At 36.6% G+C, this 21,513-nt stretch overlaps 2 protein-coding genes across 2 annotated transcripts in view; one reads left to right on the forward strand and one right to left on the reverse strand.

Annotated features, from left to right (window-relative positions):
* The window catches only part of LOC132563378 (QRFP-like peptide receptor), a 36,404-nt gene extending 20,372 nt beyond the window's left edge, over positions 1–16,032 (forward strand). Inside the window, exons 2-5 of the mRNA XM_060228142.1 lie at positions 1,698–2,143; positions 12,557–12,661; positions 13,360–13,468; positions 15,877–16,032. Of these exons, the coding sequence (XP_060084125.1) occupies positions 1,698–2,143; positions 12,557–12,661; positions 13,360–13,468; positions 15,877–15,992 (776 nt within the window). The 3' untranslated portion in view covers positions 15,993–16,032. The remainder of the gene's footprint in view (positions 1–1,697; positions 2,144–12,556; positions 12,662–13,359; positions 13,469–15,876) is intronic.
* A 4,811-nt stretch (positions 16,033–20,843) lies between these two features.
* LOC132563373 (uncharacterized) lies at positions 20,844–21,491 on the reverse strand (the record flags this gene model as incomplete). The annotated part of the gene is made up of 1 exon (XM_060228136.1): positions 20,844–21,491. A coding segment is annotated over one exon (648 nt), but the record flags the coding sequence as incomplete, so codon positions are not given.
* Positions 21,492–21,513: the final 22 nt, after the last annotated feature.

A 21,513-nucleotide genomic window follows, 5' to 3' on the forward strand; every position in this document is an offset into this window, starting at 1 on the left:
ATCGCGTTTGGCAGTTCATACAACCACTACTTCTGTCGACCTTAAAAAATTACTTATGTAAGTTTTGATAGTATTTAGGGGTCGTTCTGTCAAAGTAGGTCAAAATTGCTTGTTATTGTCGGCAGCGGGATAAAAAGTAAGTACTTCTGTCATCTTTCTTTAATCGCACTGGGTCTTTTCTGCAAGAAACATTTGTGATAACAATGTTAACCAAACATGAAGACATATCGCCGTGGGTGTTAGACCAATGCATTATGTAATGTAATAGCATGGTATCAAATGCACTGCTTCTATAGCAAATCTGTCATTCTCCAACTTTCCTTAAGGTGCTTTCTCCACACACTACTTACATAAATTCTTGTCTGATGGCGTGCCAAAAATATGTGTAGTTCCCATTATCGTTTCACAATATGCCACAGAGAAATACAGATAAACATTCTCCGGTATGAGTACGCCTCCTCTGGCATGAGTACGCCTCCTCCCTTCAGGTGAGGCGTGATGGATGGCATCGTAGTTCTGTGATAAACCAAAACGAGGTTCTCTGTGTGATTGTTTGTCTTGTTGTTATTAGATAAAATTGTTAGAAAGTGCCTGAAGTGAAACAAGTGCCAATTACCACAGACACTTGTACATGTAGATTTGATAAGTAACAAGAAAGTTGGTCCTTTTCCTTTGAAACCGTTGATATTGATAAAATCAACGAACGACGTAAAACATGTTCAAGAGTCTGTAACATCGCTGTATTATCACAAATGGTAGAACTTGGAATGAATGAAGAAATGAATGAATGATTGAATGAATGAATGAAAGGATGAATAAATAAATTAATTAATAAAAGCATTAATGAATGAATGAATGAATGAAAGGATAAATAAATTAATTAATAACAGAATGAATAAATGAATGAAAGAAAGGATAAATAAATCAATTAATTAATGAAAGCATGAATGAATGAATGAATGAATGAATGAATGAATGAATGGATGGATGAATGAATGAATGAATGAATGAATGAATGAATGAATGAATGAATGAATGAATGAATGAATGAATGGATGAATGAATGAATGAATGATTTTTTTTATTACTTATAAATTAAAATGAAGTAACACCATATCTGATGCTTACATTAACCGCCGTCATAGGATGTGATTGTAAAATGAAACCTTTTACATATAACGTACGAATTGAAGTTTTCCAAATCGACCAAAAACGCAGATCTGAATTATCATTTTATGCAAAGATAAAAGACGAGTGTGTCGTGGGCGTGTTATTACAAACACGTACAGAAAAGGAGGGTCAGTTTGTTGTGGGTTACAGTAGGCACAAGCTCGGACCATGTTCTGACTCGGGATCAACTGATCACGTTGATTACCAACGTCTTTGACAATGAAACATGACGACTTTTAACAACTTCGAAATGCTGTTATGATTTTATATCTCGTTTGTTTTTTTAAACAGCACTGACGTCGATAAAGCTCCAGATACCAATAGGGCGTTTTCTAAAAATATCAGTCTGAAATTAGACTGATTTCTAAACACAAATTAATTGAATTGAATTTTACAGTATTTTCACCGTTCTTAAAAGTGTTTAAAAACTAAACCATACAATAAATAAGATTTCACTTATAATACACACAAATTGAAATTTCTGTATGACTATATCTCATTTTTTATCCGTGTTTTTGTATTTGCAGTGACGTCACTGATCGCCAGTATTTTGTCCCTCACATTGATCGCTGTGGATAGATTCTTTGGCATTGTGTTCGCTATGAAGGCTCACATAATAGAACGACGTGCTTGCCATTCCTTAGTGGTGATATGGGTGATTTCTATCATTGTTGGAGCGCCACTGCTCTACATCCGGCAAGTGCACGAGCGACATTGGAAGGATCACGTGGAACGTTGGTGCGACGGAGAATGGCCGTCTGTCCAATATGGCGTCAGCGCTGACAATAAAACCTTGTACTATCGTCCAGCACGAGTGGCCTATTGGACGTTTGTGTCACTAATGCTGTTCATCATTCCTATTCTTGCCATGTTTGGTGCTTACTGTGGTATAATGAAGACTCTCTGGTCAGCTAGGGCACCGGGAGAAAGACTTAAAGGGGAAATCAAAGTCCAAACGAAAATGAAAAGAAAGGTGGAGTATATTTTGAGACTAAACATGTTTTTATTGATACTTCATTTTCGAAATACAAACGAATGATGTGGAAAAGAATATCCTACCTGTCACACCAATACAATAACAGACACACCAATACCATAACAGTCACACCAATACCATAACCGTCACAACAGTACCATAACCGTCACACCAATACCATAACCGTCACACCAATACCATAACCGTCACACCAGTACCATAACCGTAACACCAATACCATAACCGTCACACCAATACCATAACCGTAACACAAGTACCATAACCGTAACACCAATACCATAACCGTAACACCAATACCATAACCGTCACACCAATACCATAACCGTAACACAAGTACCATAACCGTAACACCAATACCATAACCGTAACACCAATACCATAACCGTCACACCAGTACCATAACCGTAACACCAGTACCATAACCGTCACACCAGTACCATAACCGTAACACCAATACCATAACCGTCACACCAGTACCATAACCGTAACACCAATACCATAACCGTAACACCAATACCATAACCGTAACACCAATACCATAACCGTCACACCAGTACCATAACCGTAACACCAATACCATAACCGTAACACCAATACCATAACCGTAACACCAGTACCATAACCGTCACACCAGTACCATAACCGTAACACCAATACCATAACCGTAACACCAATACCATAACCGTCACACCAATACCATAACCGTCACACCAGTACCATAACCGTAACACCAATACCATAACCGTAACACCAATACCATAACCGTCACACCAGTACCATAACCGAAACACCAGTACCATAACCGTCACACCAATACCATAACCGTCACACCAGTACCATAACCGTAACACAAGTACCATAACAGTCACACCAGTACCATAACCGTAACACAAGTACCATAACCGTAACACCAATACCATAACCGTAACACCAATACCATAACCGTCACACCAATACCATAACCGTAACACAAGTACCATAACCGTAACACCAATACCATAACCGTAACACCAATACCATAACCGTCACACCAGTACCATAACCGTAACACCAGTACCATAACCGTCACACCAGTACCATAACCGTAACACCAATACCATAACCGTAACACCAATACCATAACCGTCACACCAATACCATAACCGTCACACCAGTACCATAACCGTAACACCAATACCATAACCGTAACACCAATACCATAACCGTCACACCAGTACCATAACCGTAACACCAGTACCATAACCGTCACACCAATACCATAACCGTCACACCAGTACCATAACCGTAACAAAAGTACCATAACAGTCACATCAGTACCATAACCGTCACACCAATACCATAACCGTCACACCAGTACCATAACCGTAACACAAGTACCATAACAGTCACATCAGTACCATAACCGTAACACCAGTACCATAACCGTCACACCAATACCATAACCGTCACACCAGTACCATAACCGTAACACAAGTACCATAACAGTCACATCAGTACCATAACCGTCACACCAATACCATAACCGTCACACCAGTACCATAACCGTAACACAAGTACCATAACAGTCACATCAGTACCATAACCGTCACACCAATACCATAACCGTCACACCAGTACCATAACCGTCACACTAATACCATAACCGTCACACCAATACCATAACAGTCACATTAATACCATACCCATCCCACCAATACCATGACCGTCACACTAATACAATAACAGACACACCAATACCATAACCGTCACACTAATACCATAACCGTCACACCAATACCATAACAGTCACATCAATACCATACCCGTCACACCAATACCATAACCGTCACACTAATACCATAACCGTCACACCAATACCATAACCGTCACACTAATACCATAGCCGTCCCACTACTACCATAACCGTCACACCAGTACCATAACCGTCACACCAGTACCATAACCGTCCCACCAATACCATAACCGTCCAACTAATACCATAACAGTCACATTAATACCATAACCGTCACACCAATACCATAGCCGTCCCACTACTACCATAACCGTCACACCAATACCATAACCGTCACACCAATACCATAACCGTCACAACAATACCATAACCGTAACACAAGTACCATAACCGTAACACAAAGACCATAACCGTCACACCAATACCATAACCGTCACTTCAATACCATAACCGTAACACAAGTACCATAACCGTAACACCAATACCATAACCGTCACACCAATACCATAACCGTCACTTCAATACCGTAACAGTCACACTAATACCATAACCGTCACACCAGTACCATAACCGTAACACCAATACCATAACAGTTACACCAATACCATGACCGTCACATCAATACCATAACCGTCACACTAATACCATAACCGTCACACCAATACCATAACCGTCACACTAATACCATAACCGTCACACCAATACCATAACAGTCACATCAATACCATAACCGTTACACCAATACCATAACCGTCACACTAATACCATGACCGTCACAACAATACCATAACCGTCACACTAATACCATAACCGTCACACCAATACCATGACCGTCACAACAATACCATAACCGTCACACTAATACCATAACCAGCACACTAATACCATTACCGTCACACTAATATCATAATCGTCACACCAATGCTATAACCGTCACACTAATACTACTACCGTCATACCAACATCCGACCTGTCAAACCAACATCCTATACGTCAAACCAACATCCTACCCGTCATACCAACATCCCACCCGTCATACCAACATCCTACCCGTCATACCAACATCCAACCCGTCATACCAACATCCTACCCGTCATACCAACATCCTACCCGTCATACCAACATCCAACCCGTCAAACCAACATCCTACCCGTCATACCAACATCCTACCCGTCATACCAACATCCCGACCGTCATACCAACATCCCACCCGTCATACCAACATCCTACCCGTCATACCAACATCCTACCCGTCATACCAACATCCAACCCGTCAAACCAACATCCTACCCGTCATAACAACATCCTACCCGTCATTCCAACATCCTACCCGTCAAACCAACATCTACCCGTCATACCAACATCCCACCTGTCATACCAACATCCTACCCGTCATACCAACATCCCACCAGTCACACCAACATCCTACCTGTCATACCAACATCCAACCCGTCAAACCAACATCCTTCCCGTCATACCAACATCCTACCCGTCATACCAAGATCCCACCCGTCATACCAACATCCCACCAGTCACACCAACATCCAACCCGTCAAACCAACATCCTACCCGTCATACCAACATCCTACCCGTCATACCAACATCCTACCCGTCATACCAACATCCCACCCGTCATACCAACATCCTACCCGTCATACCAACATCCAACCCGTCAAACCAACATCCTACCTGTCATATCAACATCCTACCCGTCATTCCAACATCCTACCCGTCAAACCAACATCTACCCGTCATACCAACATCCCACCTGTCATACCAACATCCTACCCGTCATACCAACATCCCACCAGTCACACCAACATCCTACCTGTCATACCAACATCCAACCCGTCAAACCAACATCCTACCCGTCATACCAACATCCTACCCGTCATACCAACATCCCACCCGTCATACCAACATCCTACCCGTCATACCAACATCCTACCCGTCAAACCAACATCCCACCCGTCATACTAACATCCTACCCGTCATACCAACATCCAACCCGTCAAACCAACATCCTACCTGTCATATCAACATCCTACCCGTCATACCAACATCCTACCCGTCAAACCAACATCTACCCGTCATACCAACATCCCACCTGTCATACCAACATCCTACCCGTCATACCAACATCCTACCCGTCATACCAACATCCTACCTGTCACACCTACATCCTACATTTCACACCAATATCCAGCAGTCACACCATCATCTTTATTGTCAACAGTTAAACGTCTCTTATTGAACACTGGCGTTTAATGTTTACAGTCAAACGTCTCTTACTGAAACACTGGGATTTACTAGATACAGTCAAACGTCTCTTACTGAAACACTGGCATTTACTAGATACAGTCAAACGTCTCTCACTGAAACACTGGCATTTACTAGATACAGTCAAACGTCTCTTTCGGATACGTCTCATTCGGATACAATGGCGTTTATCGTTCTCAGTCAAACGTCTCTTTCGGATACGTCTCATTCGGATACAATGGCGTTTATCGTTCTCAGTCAAACGTCTCTTTCGGATACGTCTCATTCGGATACAATGGCGTTTATCGTTCTCAGTCAAACGTCTCTTTCGGATACGTCTCATTCGGATACAATGGCGTTTATCGTTCTCAGTCAAACGTCTCTTTCGGATATGTCTCATTCGGATACAATGGCGTTTATCGTTCTCAGTCAAACATCTCTTTCGGATATGTCTCATTCGGATACAATAGCGTTTATCCTTTACAGTCAAACGTCCCTTTCGGATACAATGGCGTTTATCGTTCACAGTCAACATCTCCTACTGGTACAATGACATTTACTCTAAACAGGTAAAGCTAATTTGCTTACCTTTCAATACAGTTTCCACTTATATCAAGAACCTTTACAAAATGGCACATATCACGACAAAACGAAAAGAACCATGCTCTCAAATCATTGTAAAACGATATGGGCATTCCGGTTCCGTTTTTGTCTGTTCTAAATTTAATAAACAAATACATTTTCTGTTTTAAACGGTCAATAAATATTCTAACTTAGCACGCTGCTAAATTTTATCCTATGTTCCTTGTCAATTACATAAATGCCTTCTATTTTATGAAATATGAAATGGATTTTCTAAATATCTTTTAAATAACTTTAAAAATTTAAAAATTTGAATGTGAAATAAACTTCAAAAGAAATAATTTACTACTGCTATGGATGAATCAGCCAGACTGATGCCAGTTTATCAGGATATAATTACTCAGGTTTAAATTGTTTCTAACGATGAGACATATCCTAATTGCCGTGCCTACATTTATTGTATCGATCCGTTAATTTTATACCCCTTCACATCGCAATAGTTTAGGTAGATTACTGATTGGCGTGCCTACATTTATTGTATCGATCCGTTAATTTTATACGCCTTCACATCGCAATAGTTTAGGTAGATTACTGATTGTCGTGCCTACATTTATTGTATCGATCCGTTGATTTTATACCACTTCACATCGCAATAGTATAAGTAGATTACTGAATGGCGTGCCTACATTTATTGTATCGATCCGTTAATTTTATACGCCTTCACATTGCAATAATTTAGGTAGATTACTGAATGGTGTGCCTTCATTTCTTGTGTCGATCCGTTAATTTTATACCCCTTCACATTGCAATAATTTAGGTAGATTATTGATAGGTGTGCCTTCATTTATTGTGTCGATCCGTTAATTTTATGCCCCTTCACATTGCAATAATTTAGGTAGATTACTGATCGGTGTGCCCACATTTTTGTGTAGGTCATTTCCTGTTTCAACTTTTATATATGGAAATTTACTGATGTTAAATCATGATCCATTAGATTGCGTGTGATGCAAGATAGTACTGGGCTCGCGCGTAGCGAACCAATTGACGTTTCCGATTGATACTTAAAACATCAATTTAATGTAATCGAATAAAAATCTAGTTCAATGAATAGGGATCGTACTATTTCAGATTCTGCTGCTCCTGTCACCATCCTATCACCAAGGTAACGCAACGGATGCTGCTCTGTAGCTCTTCACTAAAGTACATTGAATTATCAATTAGGTTCCTAAATGACTTGAGCTGAATGGCCGTCCCTAGTTGGTTGCAAATTTGCAAATTCGATGTTTGGCGCTTGAAAAAAAAAGTTCCATATATGAAAAACTAGAAACTGATATCCATTCGCGATAGCCGATGTTGCTAAAATGCTCCTCTTGTGTCTATATTAGTAGGAGTTTTAGACTAAGCGTTGGACAACAACACAAGCAACGAATGCGAATGAGGAGAAAGTGGTCTACTGGGCTGTAAAAATCGTTTAAACAAAGTAAATGGCCATTTTACACCAATAGATCAATACGTATGCTGCAAGTAATGATTACAAAATGACAGTGTAAAAAAATACTAATTGAAAAAAATACCGACATGTGAACAAAAATAACAATCCAAACTTATAATTTATTAAGCGAAGACAAAATGCAAAAACTGAGAAAAAGATCAGATGTTTCGGAGTGATGAGCGTCTTGTGCTTCATCGACGACAACCACGAAGAAAATATTGCGCAATCCAAGTTATTTATGCCACGTTAACTGAATAAGGCCAACAAATAAGAAATTAACGATGGACATGGCTTCAAGAAGTGAACGTTATTAGTATTAGAATTATTCCTAGACTTAACATTGTGCTATCGATTCTGATGTTTTGTGATCTGCGACTGTCACTACAAAAAAAAAAAAATTTTTTTTTTTTAAAATGCATTCTCTATTCTAGGAAAAAAAATTAGTAAATCCACACGGATTACCCCCTCTGCTTAAACTGAATATTTAAGTTTAGCGATTTCACTACTGACCATTTGACCTCAGTGTTCTATCGATGTAAGACCTTTCAAATCATTAGCGAACCGAAGGCCCTTTGCGAGACGAAAACTCATGAAAAGTTGAGTCAGGTTGACGGCAAATCCACGGAGGAAGATTTTAAATATGAAACTTGTAAACTTCTACTGACGTGCTTTATCAATGTTTCCATTACAGTAACTTTCTATCTTCTGCCTTATACTTCATTTAACAGGCCAGCTGATTTGTGGTCGATTCTGACGTACGTTGCATTCTTAAGGGATGCTGATTACTACAGATGTCTGACCGTAATGACTTTATACCTATAATCACGTCATTGACGACAGGGGGCAGGGCTGAAACTCTAGTATCAGATATCAGACAGGCTGACTATAGTAGTAGTTACATCTGATCAATGAAATAACTGTTATGCAACAGTCAAAATATACGTATTTATGTGTAATTGCAGCACGTCAGGTTTACTCAGGCATAACCTCTGACCTGATAGCTGAGAGGGAACCAACGCTAGTATTGGAAATCAAGGACATGACACACTCTTTCAAATTGACCGCTCACCCCAGTCTTTACTTATACTGCAACCAACATGATCACTTAGCTGTGCTGTAAATGTGACGTTGTCCATTTTCCTAGTTTGAAATTCATCTCTCTAGAAAGTAGCAATCCAACATATGGGGAAAGTTTATGGTCACCGTTATGGAAATCTTTTTTTTCTTGTGCGAATAAAGTTAGAAGTGTTCATTAGCATACAAAACAGGAGACGCTTACCTTCCCGGAGCACATGGTCTTATTCTCTTTGTAATTTTCGTACATATTAAATTGAAATGGATTTGAGTTTGAGATTACGTTTCCATGTCAATGATTTCTTGTTCTTGTCTTATACAAGTCTGTCTTTCAGACTCATTAAAAGCCAAATAAAATAATGCTGAGGTTAACACATATTTTGTTTATTAAAAACGCTGAAACTATGGTGAAACATGTCAGATAAAAAAAACAAACAAAAGAAGACATCAGTGTATCTCTGGTAACTACTGCTATAAAATCGTGGCCAAATCCAAATGATGTAATGAAAAATAAAAAAATGTAAGGAAGCTTAGTGACAGGTTCGGCAGCTAAGGTGAAATAGTCTGTAGATCTGAACTTCCTGGCATTTTCATCCTTCTAGGACTTAGGACGAAATAACAATGAAATCCCGATGTTAAGTAAACCCATATCGATCTAAATTACACTGGCAGAGCGACAGTTACCCAATTCTTTTCAAATTTAAAAAAAATGTCTGGTGCCATTTTGAATTCTTCAGAATGTCACTGGCCTTATCGTTGGCATAGCGAAATGAACTGTATTATCACTTTTTTCTCTAGTTCTTATTCTTTATCGGATAAAAAGCCAAATTAATTTAGCCTGTTCTGAAAATGTATTAAATGGAGAATATTCTCCTACTCTGTAACGTTGATTTGAACAGTCTCATACTGACGGGATCATAAAAATTCATAGCCAAGCGGAGAGTTCTTAACAAATCTTTATCCAACTGGGGAATTGCTACACAACAAATTGCTTGCATTTCCTTTATGAATCCCCAGAACATGTTTGATAACCAAATACTATGAAACTAATATCGATATTGGCTTAATGTGTGCGGATCCTGCATATGTTTCTGCCACTTTACTATCTACAGCAGAATACCTTCATTCTTGTAAGAATATTGTTAACATGTAGGTCATCAGTCATTTTAAGTAACGCACTTTATGCAAAAATCTGTTTTTTGGGCAGCTGCCATAGAGATGATGACGTCACTGTCAGATGCACGTCACGAGTCGTTAATTATGCAACGAAAATATTTCACGGGTTTAATCAAACTTGGTGTTACATTAAATCGGTCGATGGAAACCTAAGTGGGTGTTATCTTGAGAACTAATAAAACGGACGATGGTAATAATTTGGTTGAAAGATTATCTGTGTAAAAATAAGCATACGCATTACCATTGTGACGTAAAATTCAGAGAAGAGAAGGGATTTCCGGACTAAGATATAACATACTGACAGTAATTCAAGGAATTTTGTTTTTAGACATATTTGAAAAAACGTATACCGGTTCAGTATATTTCAATATAGTTTCTATTTATAGATTCAAGTTCAATCAATTAATTATTCAATCACGTGATTTGTGGTTCATTAGTGATTGAAAATTATTGATGTAGGAGTTATTGAACGGATGGGTGATTAAATCCAATTAGTATGAAAATTGATGTGTATATCAAATAATTTATAATTTTATTGCTGTGTGAGAAAATTAGTCAACGACTTCAAAATCCCCGAATGACTACACGACAGGTAGTTGTTGTGCCAGTAAGTGGTTTGATGTATATAATTTGGCATAAGTAAGTAAGTAAGTAAGTAAGTAATGAACTGATAGTTAATATATATTCATTAACATTTCAAATAGAATGAATGGAAAAGATAATGAAAGAAATACGAATTATTGATAACGCTAAAGACGGCCTCATCTACACCATATCTCTTGGACGTGCTCACGTAAATATGGCAACAAAATGCACACGTGCATGCGAGAGATATAGCATGGCATGCCGGCTCATATGGCCTGGTAATAGTGATTCCAATTTTCAGAAGATTGTAGAATAATCTGGTTTTCATTCAAGCTGTAAAAAATGTTTAAAAAATGTAAGAATGAAAGCGATGTTATCAGATTCTTATCGGTAATAATTATCCTGAATGTCGTCTAAATTGCATACCTTTGATACAAACTGGAGCAGGCGGTAATCTTTTGTTACAAATTCTATAAACGTCTGAGAAATCCATGTGAAAAAGGACGTATTAAGTTGGCGATCTATAGATAATTGACTGAAATTGTTCCTACTTATCTTGTCGTATGACACAAGTCATTGAATGATGTTATGTGATGTGTGTTCTTTTTATACGTAAGACTGCAAACATGGTTACGATCGCTGTAATTGCAGATGTCAGAAAAATCGGATACCATAGAGAGGTCCTTATCTTGATACTTGAGAAATGCATCAACTGCATTCTTGGCCAGCTATACTGGGATGATTTGATTAGTGAAAGATGCAGCGTAATGTGAAGGGTTGTTCTGTTTAGCGACGTGTCTCAAACTGAAATTCGCAATTTGGCCTCCCGAAAAAAATAAACGATATTTAAAGTTTCAACAGCGCTTATCGAGAACGTAAACAAAAAATCGTCAAGAAAATACAAACATGTCAACATAATCATATTCCAAATTCAAATTCAATATAACTAAGAAAAATTTAAACGGTAATTAAAGAATTACAAGCAGAATAAGACCAAGTGTTCTTGAAGAGTAAGCATCTTCTGCTTCATCGACGACACCCTCCACGTAAACCTTTGTCAATCCAAGTAAATAATGTCACGTTCTCAAATGAGGACAGGGTATGTAACAACGAAATCAAAAGGCAAACTAGAACACGCTCGTCTTCATATCGCAAAAAGAAATAGAATATTTCTAAATGAAATCGCTCTGACGACCATAAAACTTCCCTGTGATTTTCATCAACCTGCATCTGTTGAAATCCTGTGCTATGAGTTTGTCCGTCAGTTGACTTCTTGCACGAAAATCGTGGTTATGGAAACAGGCTCTTGAATATCAAACCAGATAGTAACTGAAGCACATACAACGCATCTTGTCTTGAAGAGAAATTGAGCCCATTTAGTCAAATTTCTTGTGAAAGCAGTGCGTTTTGGTTGCTTGTGTAAAAGTCTATGTTTTGTTCACTAAAATACAATTGCTGATCAAAATAATAAACTATATTCTATTGACAGGTGGTAATCATGCTGGTTTTCATCTTAACCATATTCACAATCTGTTGGGTCCCACTAATTGTAGCCATTCTTTATGCCGAATACAGACCCGAACAACTTGAACGGGTAAGTCACTGAGTATATAAAAAAATTATATCAAAATTATGCATCAAATATAAAGTACAAATAACGAAAAGTAAGTCCAACTAATGTAAAATGATCGAACTGAGCAAATACAAAAAGTTAAAAATAGCTGATCCCTTAACGGGTCTTGTTAATGTAATACTTATTTGTATATGTCACTAAGGTATTGTATATACCTTTAAACGTTTTTCATTGGCTTTGTCAGTCAGAATAAATTTTAATATCAAAATAGGATAATGACATTACGTCATGAATTGAAGATTGAATGAAAAAGAAAACGGTTTTTACACCGCAGACAATTCAGTTTCGATAATTCAATGAGTTATTATAAAGAAAATGATTTTCAATTATTGACAACTGAATGTTACAAAATGTAATTTGTGTTTGCGTGTTAAGTAATTTTGAAAACTATCATCACGAATAGTGATTTCTCCTTAACAGAAATCAAAATATTACTTCTTACCAAGCACTGGACAATAGTAATTTTCTCTTGACCAGAGATCAAATGGTTACTTTTGCATGTCCAGAATAAACAGACCGTGTTTTCTTCCCCAAAACATATTTCTCTAAACACTAACAAGTCCTATCTCTTTTCTTGTTTTCATATTAGGACATTCCCTAACCCAAGGAAGGGACCATTCTTCAAAATGATATAACTGATTGGTTTTGATTCTTTTCAGATGGGACCATGGTACGCCAAATTTACATTCTTTGCAAAAACGTTTGCGTTCTCTAACAGCGCTATCAATCCACTGGTGTATGCAGGATTCAATGATAATTTTAGACAGGGTAAGTACACAACAAACCGTATTCTTTTAAAACCTTGTTCAAGTGCGGAGGACTCCGTTTTTTTCTGCATCCCTTATCAATTTCATTTCACTCGCATAATCCTCTAGAAATCGAAAGTTGACAGTGGTATTGATTACTAAGCAAGGAATTTAACTTAACTTGTCCTGCCTGGACACGCATTATACAGAAATGTCACGCACCGGCCAAACATTAAATACAATCAGATTCAGTGATATCGATTTCTTTCATTTGAGAAATTCCTTTATCACATACAGGTCTCTGTCAATTATTGTATTGTGTTATCGACTACTCTTCTATATTGAATGAGATCCGATGACCTTAGTTAAAACACTAATTTTACATAGAATATTAGCAGGGTTCAGAATATACACACGTACTTGTTACTATCTGGTGTATGAAAATTACGAAATTTATTTAATCGTGGGGTTAGTGCACCTCCCCGTCTAAATTTTAACTTTTCTTTCTTTACCTCAGTCACCTTCCTATGCTTCAAAATTTGTGGCCTTAAGCATTACTGACGAGTCAGAGAAAGCAAAGACAGCTGTATGATGCATTTTAAATCATTGTTTGATTCTACTGTATCTAACTCAAAATTGTTTGATTCTACTGTATCTAACTCAAAATGATTTAAAGTGCTAGACAAATGTAGAGTTAGAATCTCTAGACAAATGTAGAGTCAGAATCTGTAGACAAATGTAGAGTCAGGATCTGTAGACAAATGTAGAGTCGGGATCTGTAGACAAATGTAGAGTCAGGATCTGTAGACAAATGTAGAGTCAGGATCTGTAGACGATCTGTAAAGAAATGTAGAGTCGGGATCTGTAGACAAATGTAGAGTCAGGATCTGTAGACAAATGTAGAGTCAGGATCTGTAGACAAATGTAGAGTCAGGATCTGTAGACAAATGTAGAGTCAGGATCTGTAAAGAAATGTAGAGTCGGGATCTGTAGACAAATGTAGAGTCGGGATCTGTAGACAAATGTAGAGTCGGGATCTGTAGACAAATGTAAAATGATTAAGAATATCAACATAACAATTTAGTTAAAACCTCTGTAGAAGATCAGAGGTGGAATTTCAAAAGATTACTATGTGTTAACACCTGTTATAAGGATCTCTGGCATCAATGCGTTATCACTCTTATAAAACGATTGAATTATGAGTACAAGTGAGTGGTTGAGTGATATTCAAACTAATACGTCAGGTATTGGACTGAATTAACTTTACTCAAGAGTTACAGAAATTTCAAATAAGCACAGCTATGGTTATATTCAATTCGAAATATGACATTTTAGTTCAAATCTCCAAACGTCTTGTTTAATTTATAAGAGACGATGCTTTTGTTTGTCAGTTCGTTAAATAAACAAGTTCCTTAAATTTCGTTATTTCACGATATTTTTTTCTTCTGACGTCATTGGAGCATCAGAGGCGAAAATGAATAGCTTACAGAATGTTAATGACACATCATCTTCTGCTTAATCATTGTCTTCTTCAGACTCACCTCCAGTGTGTTTTGTTGTAAGTTAAGATCAGAAGTAGGAAGCCGTAAAAGAATATTTCCTTTGTTGTTCAATGACAGCGATCAGTCGGTGATTGAAATAGGATTGTGTTAATAAGTCATATCATCCTTAAAACCATTGTCATTACCATTAGGGTAATAAATTGGTTTCCTGAATGTAAACTATCAGGAGACCGACCTCCTTCTAACAATAACAGGATGTTCCTTGAAAAAATATTGGATGCGGAAGCTGATTATCCGAATTAATGTGGAAAACAAACGAGATCTGTTTGAATTGTACATTTAAAAATGATATTGTGCGAGAACGCCATTAATAATAACTAGGCATGATAGATGATGTAAAAATGTATTTCGGTTATTTTAAAAAGATAAAACTTTTCCTGGGACCTAATAAAATTCATTGATTTATTAAAGTTTATTGCTTTAAATAAATATTGAAATGAATCATGGAACATTATACCGTACGTACGAAACGACCCGTAGAGATACGCTTTTCAAAGACGAAAGTTTATAGGATATATACATGTGTTTGACGATCTTCTGAAATTTTAAGATACAGGAAAATTACGGAATTTAATAAATTATTGGACTAGTCCACCTCCCCATCTAGATTTTGACATTTTTGACCACTTTGGATTGTCGTCATTCGCCCCCGAGTTTTCAGACTTAAGCCTATAGCATGATTCACGAGTCTAAGGAATGAGAAACAGTTGTATAATGCAGTTCAGTTATTTCGCTCTATTTGTGTGTCTTTTGTACAGTCTTACTACCTAACCTCCACAAAGGTATTTATTAGAAAAGAGGATTCTTAATTTTGCTCGTGTTAAATTTCCTACTCGTCATGACTGATAAAATTATTTTATTTTTCCAGGAATTGGTTCCATATTTGGATGTTACAAAAAGCAAAGATGGACGATGGCCCGCATTGACTCGTTTCGTTCAACAACTACAACAAGTACCCGGATATTTCATTTCCGCGTTTCGTAAGATCTGTTTGATAGAATCTGTTACCGACTCTGTACTTTTACATCGCGATATTGTAAAAATTGTAATTTTAGTGTATTAAATTTACGTAAATACTAAATACTGAGTTCATACTTTTTTTTAGCCCAGTTCAATATACAATATACTATGTCCTTTACATATCATCGAATACACAAATACAATGGGTTTTTTTGTTTTTATTTTGGTCTTTTTTTCAGTCATATCATGTCTAGTTCGTCACTTAATAAATAAGCAAGTCCATACATACAAAATAAAGTCTTTAATCAATTTCTAACATGAAACGTATGCAAACACCACAGAAATATGTTAGTGGAATGAAATATAACTACACACAACATCCCTTCCAGTTATATGCACTTATCTATTATCATTATGATTTAATCCAGAAAGAACGAACAAACTCACGGAATATAAAACTAAACTTGTTTTCATCGGTTTTTTAAATTATTATTTATTTGTTGCCTGTTGGAATACCGAGATATCTAAACTATTGAAAACACCAGGATTTATAAGCAGATTATCATAATGAAAACATCAGAATCACATGAATATTTCAAAATATTTCCAACAGGTCATTATTATGGCCTTCATATCAATCGTAATGGACATTGCCCTTTCGGAAAAGTGTGTCTTTTGAGATAATTTAGAATCAAGCAAAGCAAAAGTGTGAAACCAACAGAGATTTTCAAACTGTATCTGAGAGAAGCAGAAATAATGCTATTCAGAAATGGAAAGTTAGCGTTGTTCCGCGAATATCCTAATATGACGTTCATCTCTTTACTGGTAAGAAGCTACAGCATAATCATTTCACCGAGTTACGTGTGATTGTTGTTGTATAACTGATGATAACTAATTCGGTGAGAGATTAGGACCCGTAAAACAGCAAGGAGACAACTTGTTAAGTTCATGTTATTTTATTCCAATCAGAAGTGAAGATTTTACAAATGCAAAGTACATTCATGTAGTATACAATATGTAATAAAGTATATGTAATGGACATACAGTAAAGGTCATACAGTAAAGGTGAATTATAAAGAAGTCTACAGCGACATAATGAATATCATCACAACATCTTGATTGATAGAAACTGATTAATCATTAAGAAAAACTTTAAAATCATGCTGGTGCTGATTAAAAGATAATCCAAAACAAAAACTTATTAAGTGTTAAAAAATATCAGAGCAATTGACATGAATTGACGTGTTAACTTATTTTGGACAAGATCAGGAAGATCTAGGAATTAATCCAAAATACTGAAGAATAGTTTACCTGACAATGTTTTTAGAAGGGAAATTAACTATGACAATAGGGGAGATAACTGTGGTAGAAAGATCACTTTGCAGTGAGAGGTATTGTCAATGCCTGAATACTAAGTGACAGCATCTAATTCAAATATAATACATTATCAAAAACACAGATTAATTGCTTTGTAATGTTAATCAATGACAATGTAACGTTACAGGATTGTTTACATGTGACATTAACTTCCGGTTTAAACATTTGACTTCCGGTTTACAATGTTACTTTCGGGTGGTAATCTTTCTTCCGGTATAAACATTTGACTTCCAGTTTAAGAATTGATATATATATTTGGTTATTTTGACAAAGCAATCAGAACAGCTCAAGGAAACTATTGCAAAATAAATTTTCTAAACCATGATTTATAAAGTTTCTGTATAGCTAGAAAGCATTTAATCACTGCTAAATTCAAATGTCTCAGCTACCAGCTACATGTAGGAATATGTGTTTCCTTGTTTATACAATGAGTACACACACCATAATTTCTGGTTTGAACAAGTGAATGGGTGACTGTTAGCAATCCATGATTTGGCTCTGATCTACATATAAATCTTAGGTTCAGAAGATAATCAAATAAAAACCTAGCAAACATATATCTGTACAATAAAAGACATGTCGAACAAAGTGACATGGTCTGGTGTTGTAAATAAAGGATATTTCGACCGCACATAATGAACTTGATATTTACAAGCGCTTAGCCAAAAGGGGAGACAACTCTAAGCTGGTAATTTAGCTAGGTAGGACACCAGTATTTTATAAGGTGTATATTAATTATGCTAAGCTTCAAAACATTACTTGTAAAGTAATATTTTGTCTGTTAAGAATTTCCCTTAATTCACAACACCTATGTGTAATTACAACAATAGTGACACATTTGGATTGCAATGAATAATAAGACTTATAACATGACATATGTTCTGTTTTAAATTGTAAAATGTACAATAATTAGTATAAAATTCATAAGCAATGTTTAGAGTAATTTCTTATTCTGATTCTGATTGGCTGACCAGTTCGTAGCGCATGCTCAGATTGCTCACAGGTACACGTGGGTTCTTAAAAAAATTTTAGTTACTCAACGCAGCTTAATGCTCGGTTACGTCACAGTAATTGGTTAGCCCGGCTAATTGAACCTGCTCACCTTGTCAGCATCTTATTACAATAGGTTTTAGTAAGTGTCAGGACTGGCCGAAATGAATCAAAGTGACTTAAGCCTTTGTAAATATGTTACTTGAGTTATTTATCAATATACTGGTTTAAGACAGGACGATCAGTACAAAAAGTAAGTTTGTATAATGAAATATAGACTTAGGTTGGTCAAATACAGAAACACTTTAACAATAATTAGTGGTGAGACATTTCCGGCTTTAACTTAATATACGGGAATTTCCCAGCTAGGGCCTATTATTGTTAGAAAAATAAAAATTAATTACCATCAGATATAATAAAATAAAATGTGAATTATGAGTACTTCCAGAATATTTATTATAAAAGAAATGAGAAAAAAAAAGGTTTTATAAAAGAAAATGAAAATCATATCCTTTCTCCATAATAAAATTGTTGACGTTAGACAGTTTGCACTATGCGCCGTTTAACACACGTTTTACAATTCTAAATCAAAATTGGTTTTACATGTACCGAATTAAGAAATTTAATATAAATAAATTTGTTATGATATTAAACACGGGTACAATTTCGACAGGGAATTCAAATCAATTAATCTGTTAGATAGGTATGCTAATCTCTGTCTTTGGCAAAAGGAGAAGCTATTTATAAAGGGTACGGATTTCTGGCTTCTTGGTGATATGTGTTATTTATGATTGACGCTGTGGAACACGCTAAGAAGCAATAACATGACATTAGTATAAGTTTTAAATACTGAGTCATAACACAAGAAAACTTAACGTGATGAAATGGAACAAGTTACAAGTCATCAATCTCCTTTTTGCTAGTTGCTCCGAGCCTGACAAATTCAGATACAACATGAAAAAAAAAAACAATCAACAAACAGTAAAGCATGAAAAAATAATGTAAAACATGGAAACAAAGAGGAATAAAAAAAAACTTTTCAGCTGGACACATAAAATTTTCAAATATAAGATACGTCGTCCGCGTGACAGAATTATTTACAATCAACTTCTCAATAACGTTTACTTATATAATGAACAATACATTGCCGAAAAATATTGATCCAAAAACAGTTCGACACCCAACATTTAAGTTACATGTTGTATAAGCTTGTAAAATAACCATAAAAGAGATGTGTATGGGGTAAATCTCCCCGCCCCGCCCACCCTGTCCCGCCACCGCCACACCCCGCCCCCGTAAATATTTAAAATGTTTTTCAATGACCCCAATTTTTTTTAACTATATGTCCCCGCCCCTCAGGCCCCTGGGGGCAGGGCTGTAAAAAAATCTTCATTTCAGATCCCAATACACTACTGATGATTCATGTGACGTTTGGTCAAAATTAGCCCAGTGGTTTTGGTGAAGATCAAACTGCATAAATATATATTTGCACAACGATCATAAAATATTGACTCTGACCTATCATTTGACCTTTTTCGTGGGCACCAATTTCATAATTTCTAGGACTTCTTGGTGCTTATATAATATATTTTTGAATTACCCAATTTTTGACCTACTAATGCCTCTGGAGGCAGGGCCGTATAAATTTCATGAATTGAGATCCCCATGTACTACTGATGATCCAGCTAAAGTTTAGTCAAAACTAGCCTAACACGTTTGGATAGAAGCTTTTAATGTTGAGTTGGTGGATTAAAATACCTATGTGAGAAGATAATTAAAATGTGTACGCATTATTTGTAGATCATATACCACAACAATTAAAAGTAAATGAATGTAAAAACCTTCTGTCCTAAAACCTTATTCATAATGTACACGCGTACGTTAATGAATAAATGCACTACTAAATTAAAACAGACTGGGGCGTACATCTATTGGTTTCGACTTTAGTAGCGGGGACATCTTATTGATTACATGCTGATCAATCGAACAATATTGATGTACACGGATGTTATTCCGTTCATGTCAACGGAAAGATAATAAAATTCTGCAACAGACATCAAATAAAAAAAGCTACAGCTGTGATGAGCGCGTGAAAATGTACGATATGGGTATTTCAAATTCGAGCCTTGATCTTTATTGTAATATCAAACATATTTGATCATTCTAGTGTGAACTAAAATACTGTGATTAAAAAAAATCTGATAAATGTCACGGGTAAGTGAAATTGTACATGTTTTGGTAGTGTTTGTTAACTTTAAATCGTGTTTACACATATTCTTTCATTAAAAGAGAACATTTGCTAATGACTATCTGAAGGCTTCTACAAGTATGATCAGCTGCAGAATCTTAATCACGTAAGCAGATAACCACAAATCGTCCTTTACATAAAATGGAGAATGTTTGTCATATGAAAATGTCTCACCGGTAGTGATGTCTCTAACAGACCATAATAATGTCAATTAACTAATATTCAATATCTCCTGACTCGTCACCTAAGATTTACTCCCTTCAGTCACTATAATACTTGAGGAGTTTGAATCCCGTCTCTCCAGTATATAATACTAAGTGGGACCACAACACATCATCCCTCTGTATACCTACTGCTCCTTGTTGTCCTTTGTTTGTGTGGAGTGTTTTTATGTACTTCCCATCTCCAGTTATTAGTTCTATTGTTTTCCTGTTCCAGTCAGGAATAACAATATTACCCTTACTGTCGTATACCACTGTGATCGGATGAAACTTGTCAGGTGTGACCGCCTCCCGTGCCTGTATCCCCTCCCCACGGTAGTGGACCAGAGGCTGGAGTGTTGGATTATACACAATGACGTGACGCCTGTAGTTGTCTGGATCACTGCCGTCTTCACTGATTAGTTTACAACTCATTACAGCTATGTTACCTGTAACAGGACAATGTGTGATCGATTGTACCGAACCCGCACCTGACCTATCTATAGTGACTGTGTGCAACACCTGACCATCTGCTGTGTGCATCACTACCTTGTACCCCTGTCTTCTCCCTGTACCCACCACAACCCGTCCCTCACTGGTCACAGACAGTTCGTTTGGGTAATACTCTGTAGTAAACCTTTTGACAGGCGTAGATGATGTAGATACTTCATAGATAGTCCTCTCCTCGAAACAACAGAACCACAGACAACCTGTGATGGTTACTGTTGTG

Source organism: Ylistrum balloti, unplaced genomic scaffold (assembly GCF_031769215.1).
Source record: "Ylistrum balloti isolate Yb309-2 unplaced genomic scaffold, AGI_CSIRO_Ybal_v1 Utg371700, whole genome shotgun sequence".
Taxonomy (NCBI): domain Eukaryota; kingdom Metazoa; phylum Mollusca; class Bivalvia; order Pectinida; family Pectinidae; genus Ylistrum; species Ylistrum balloti.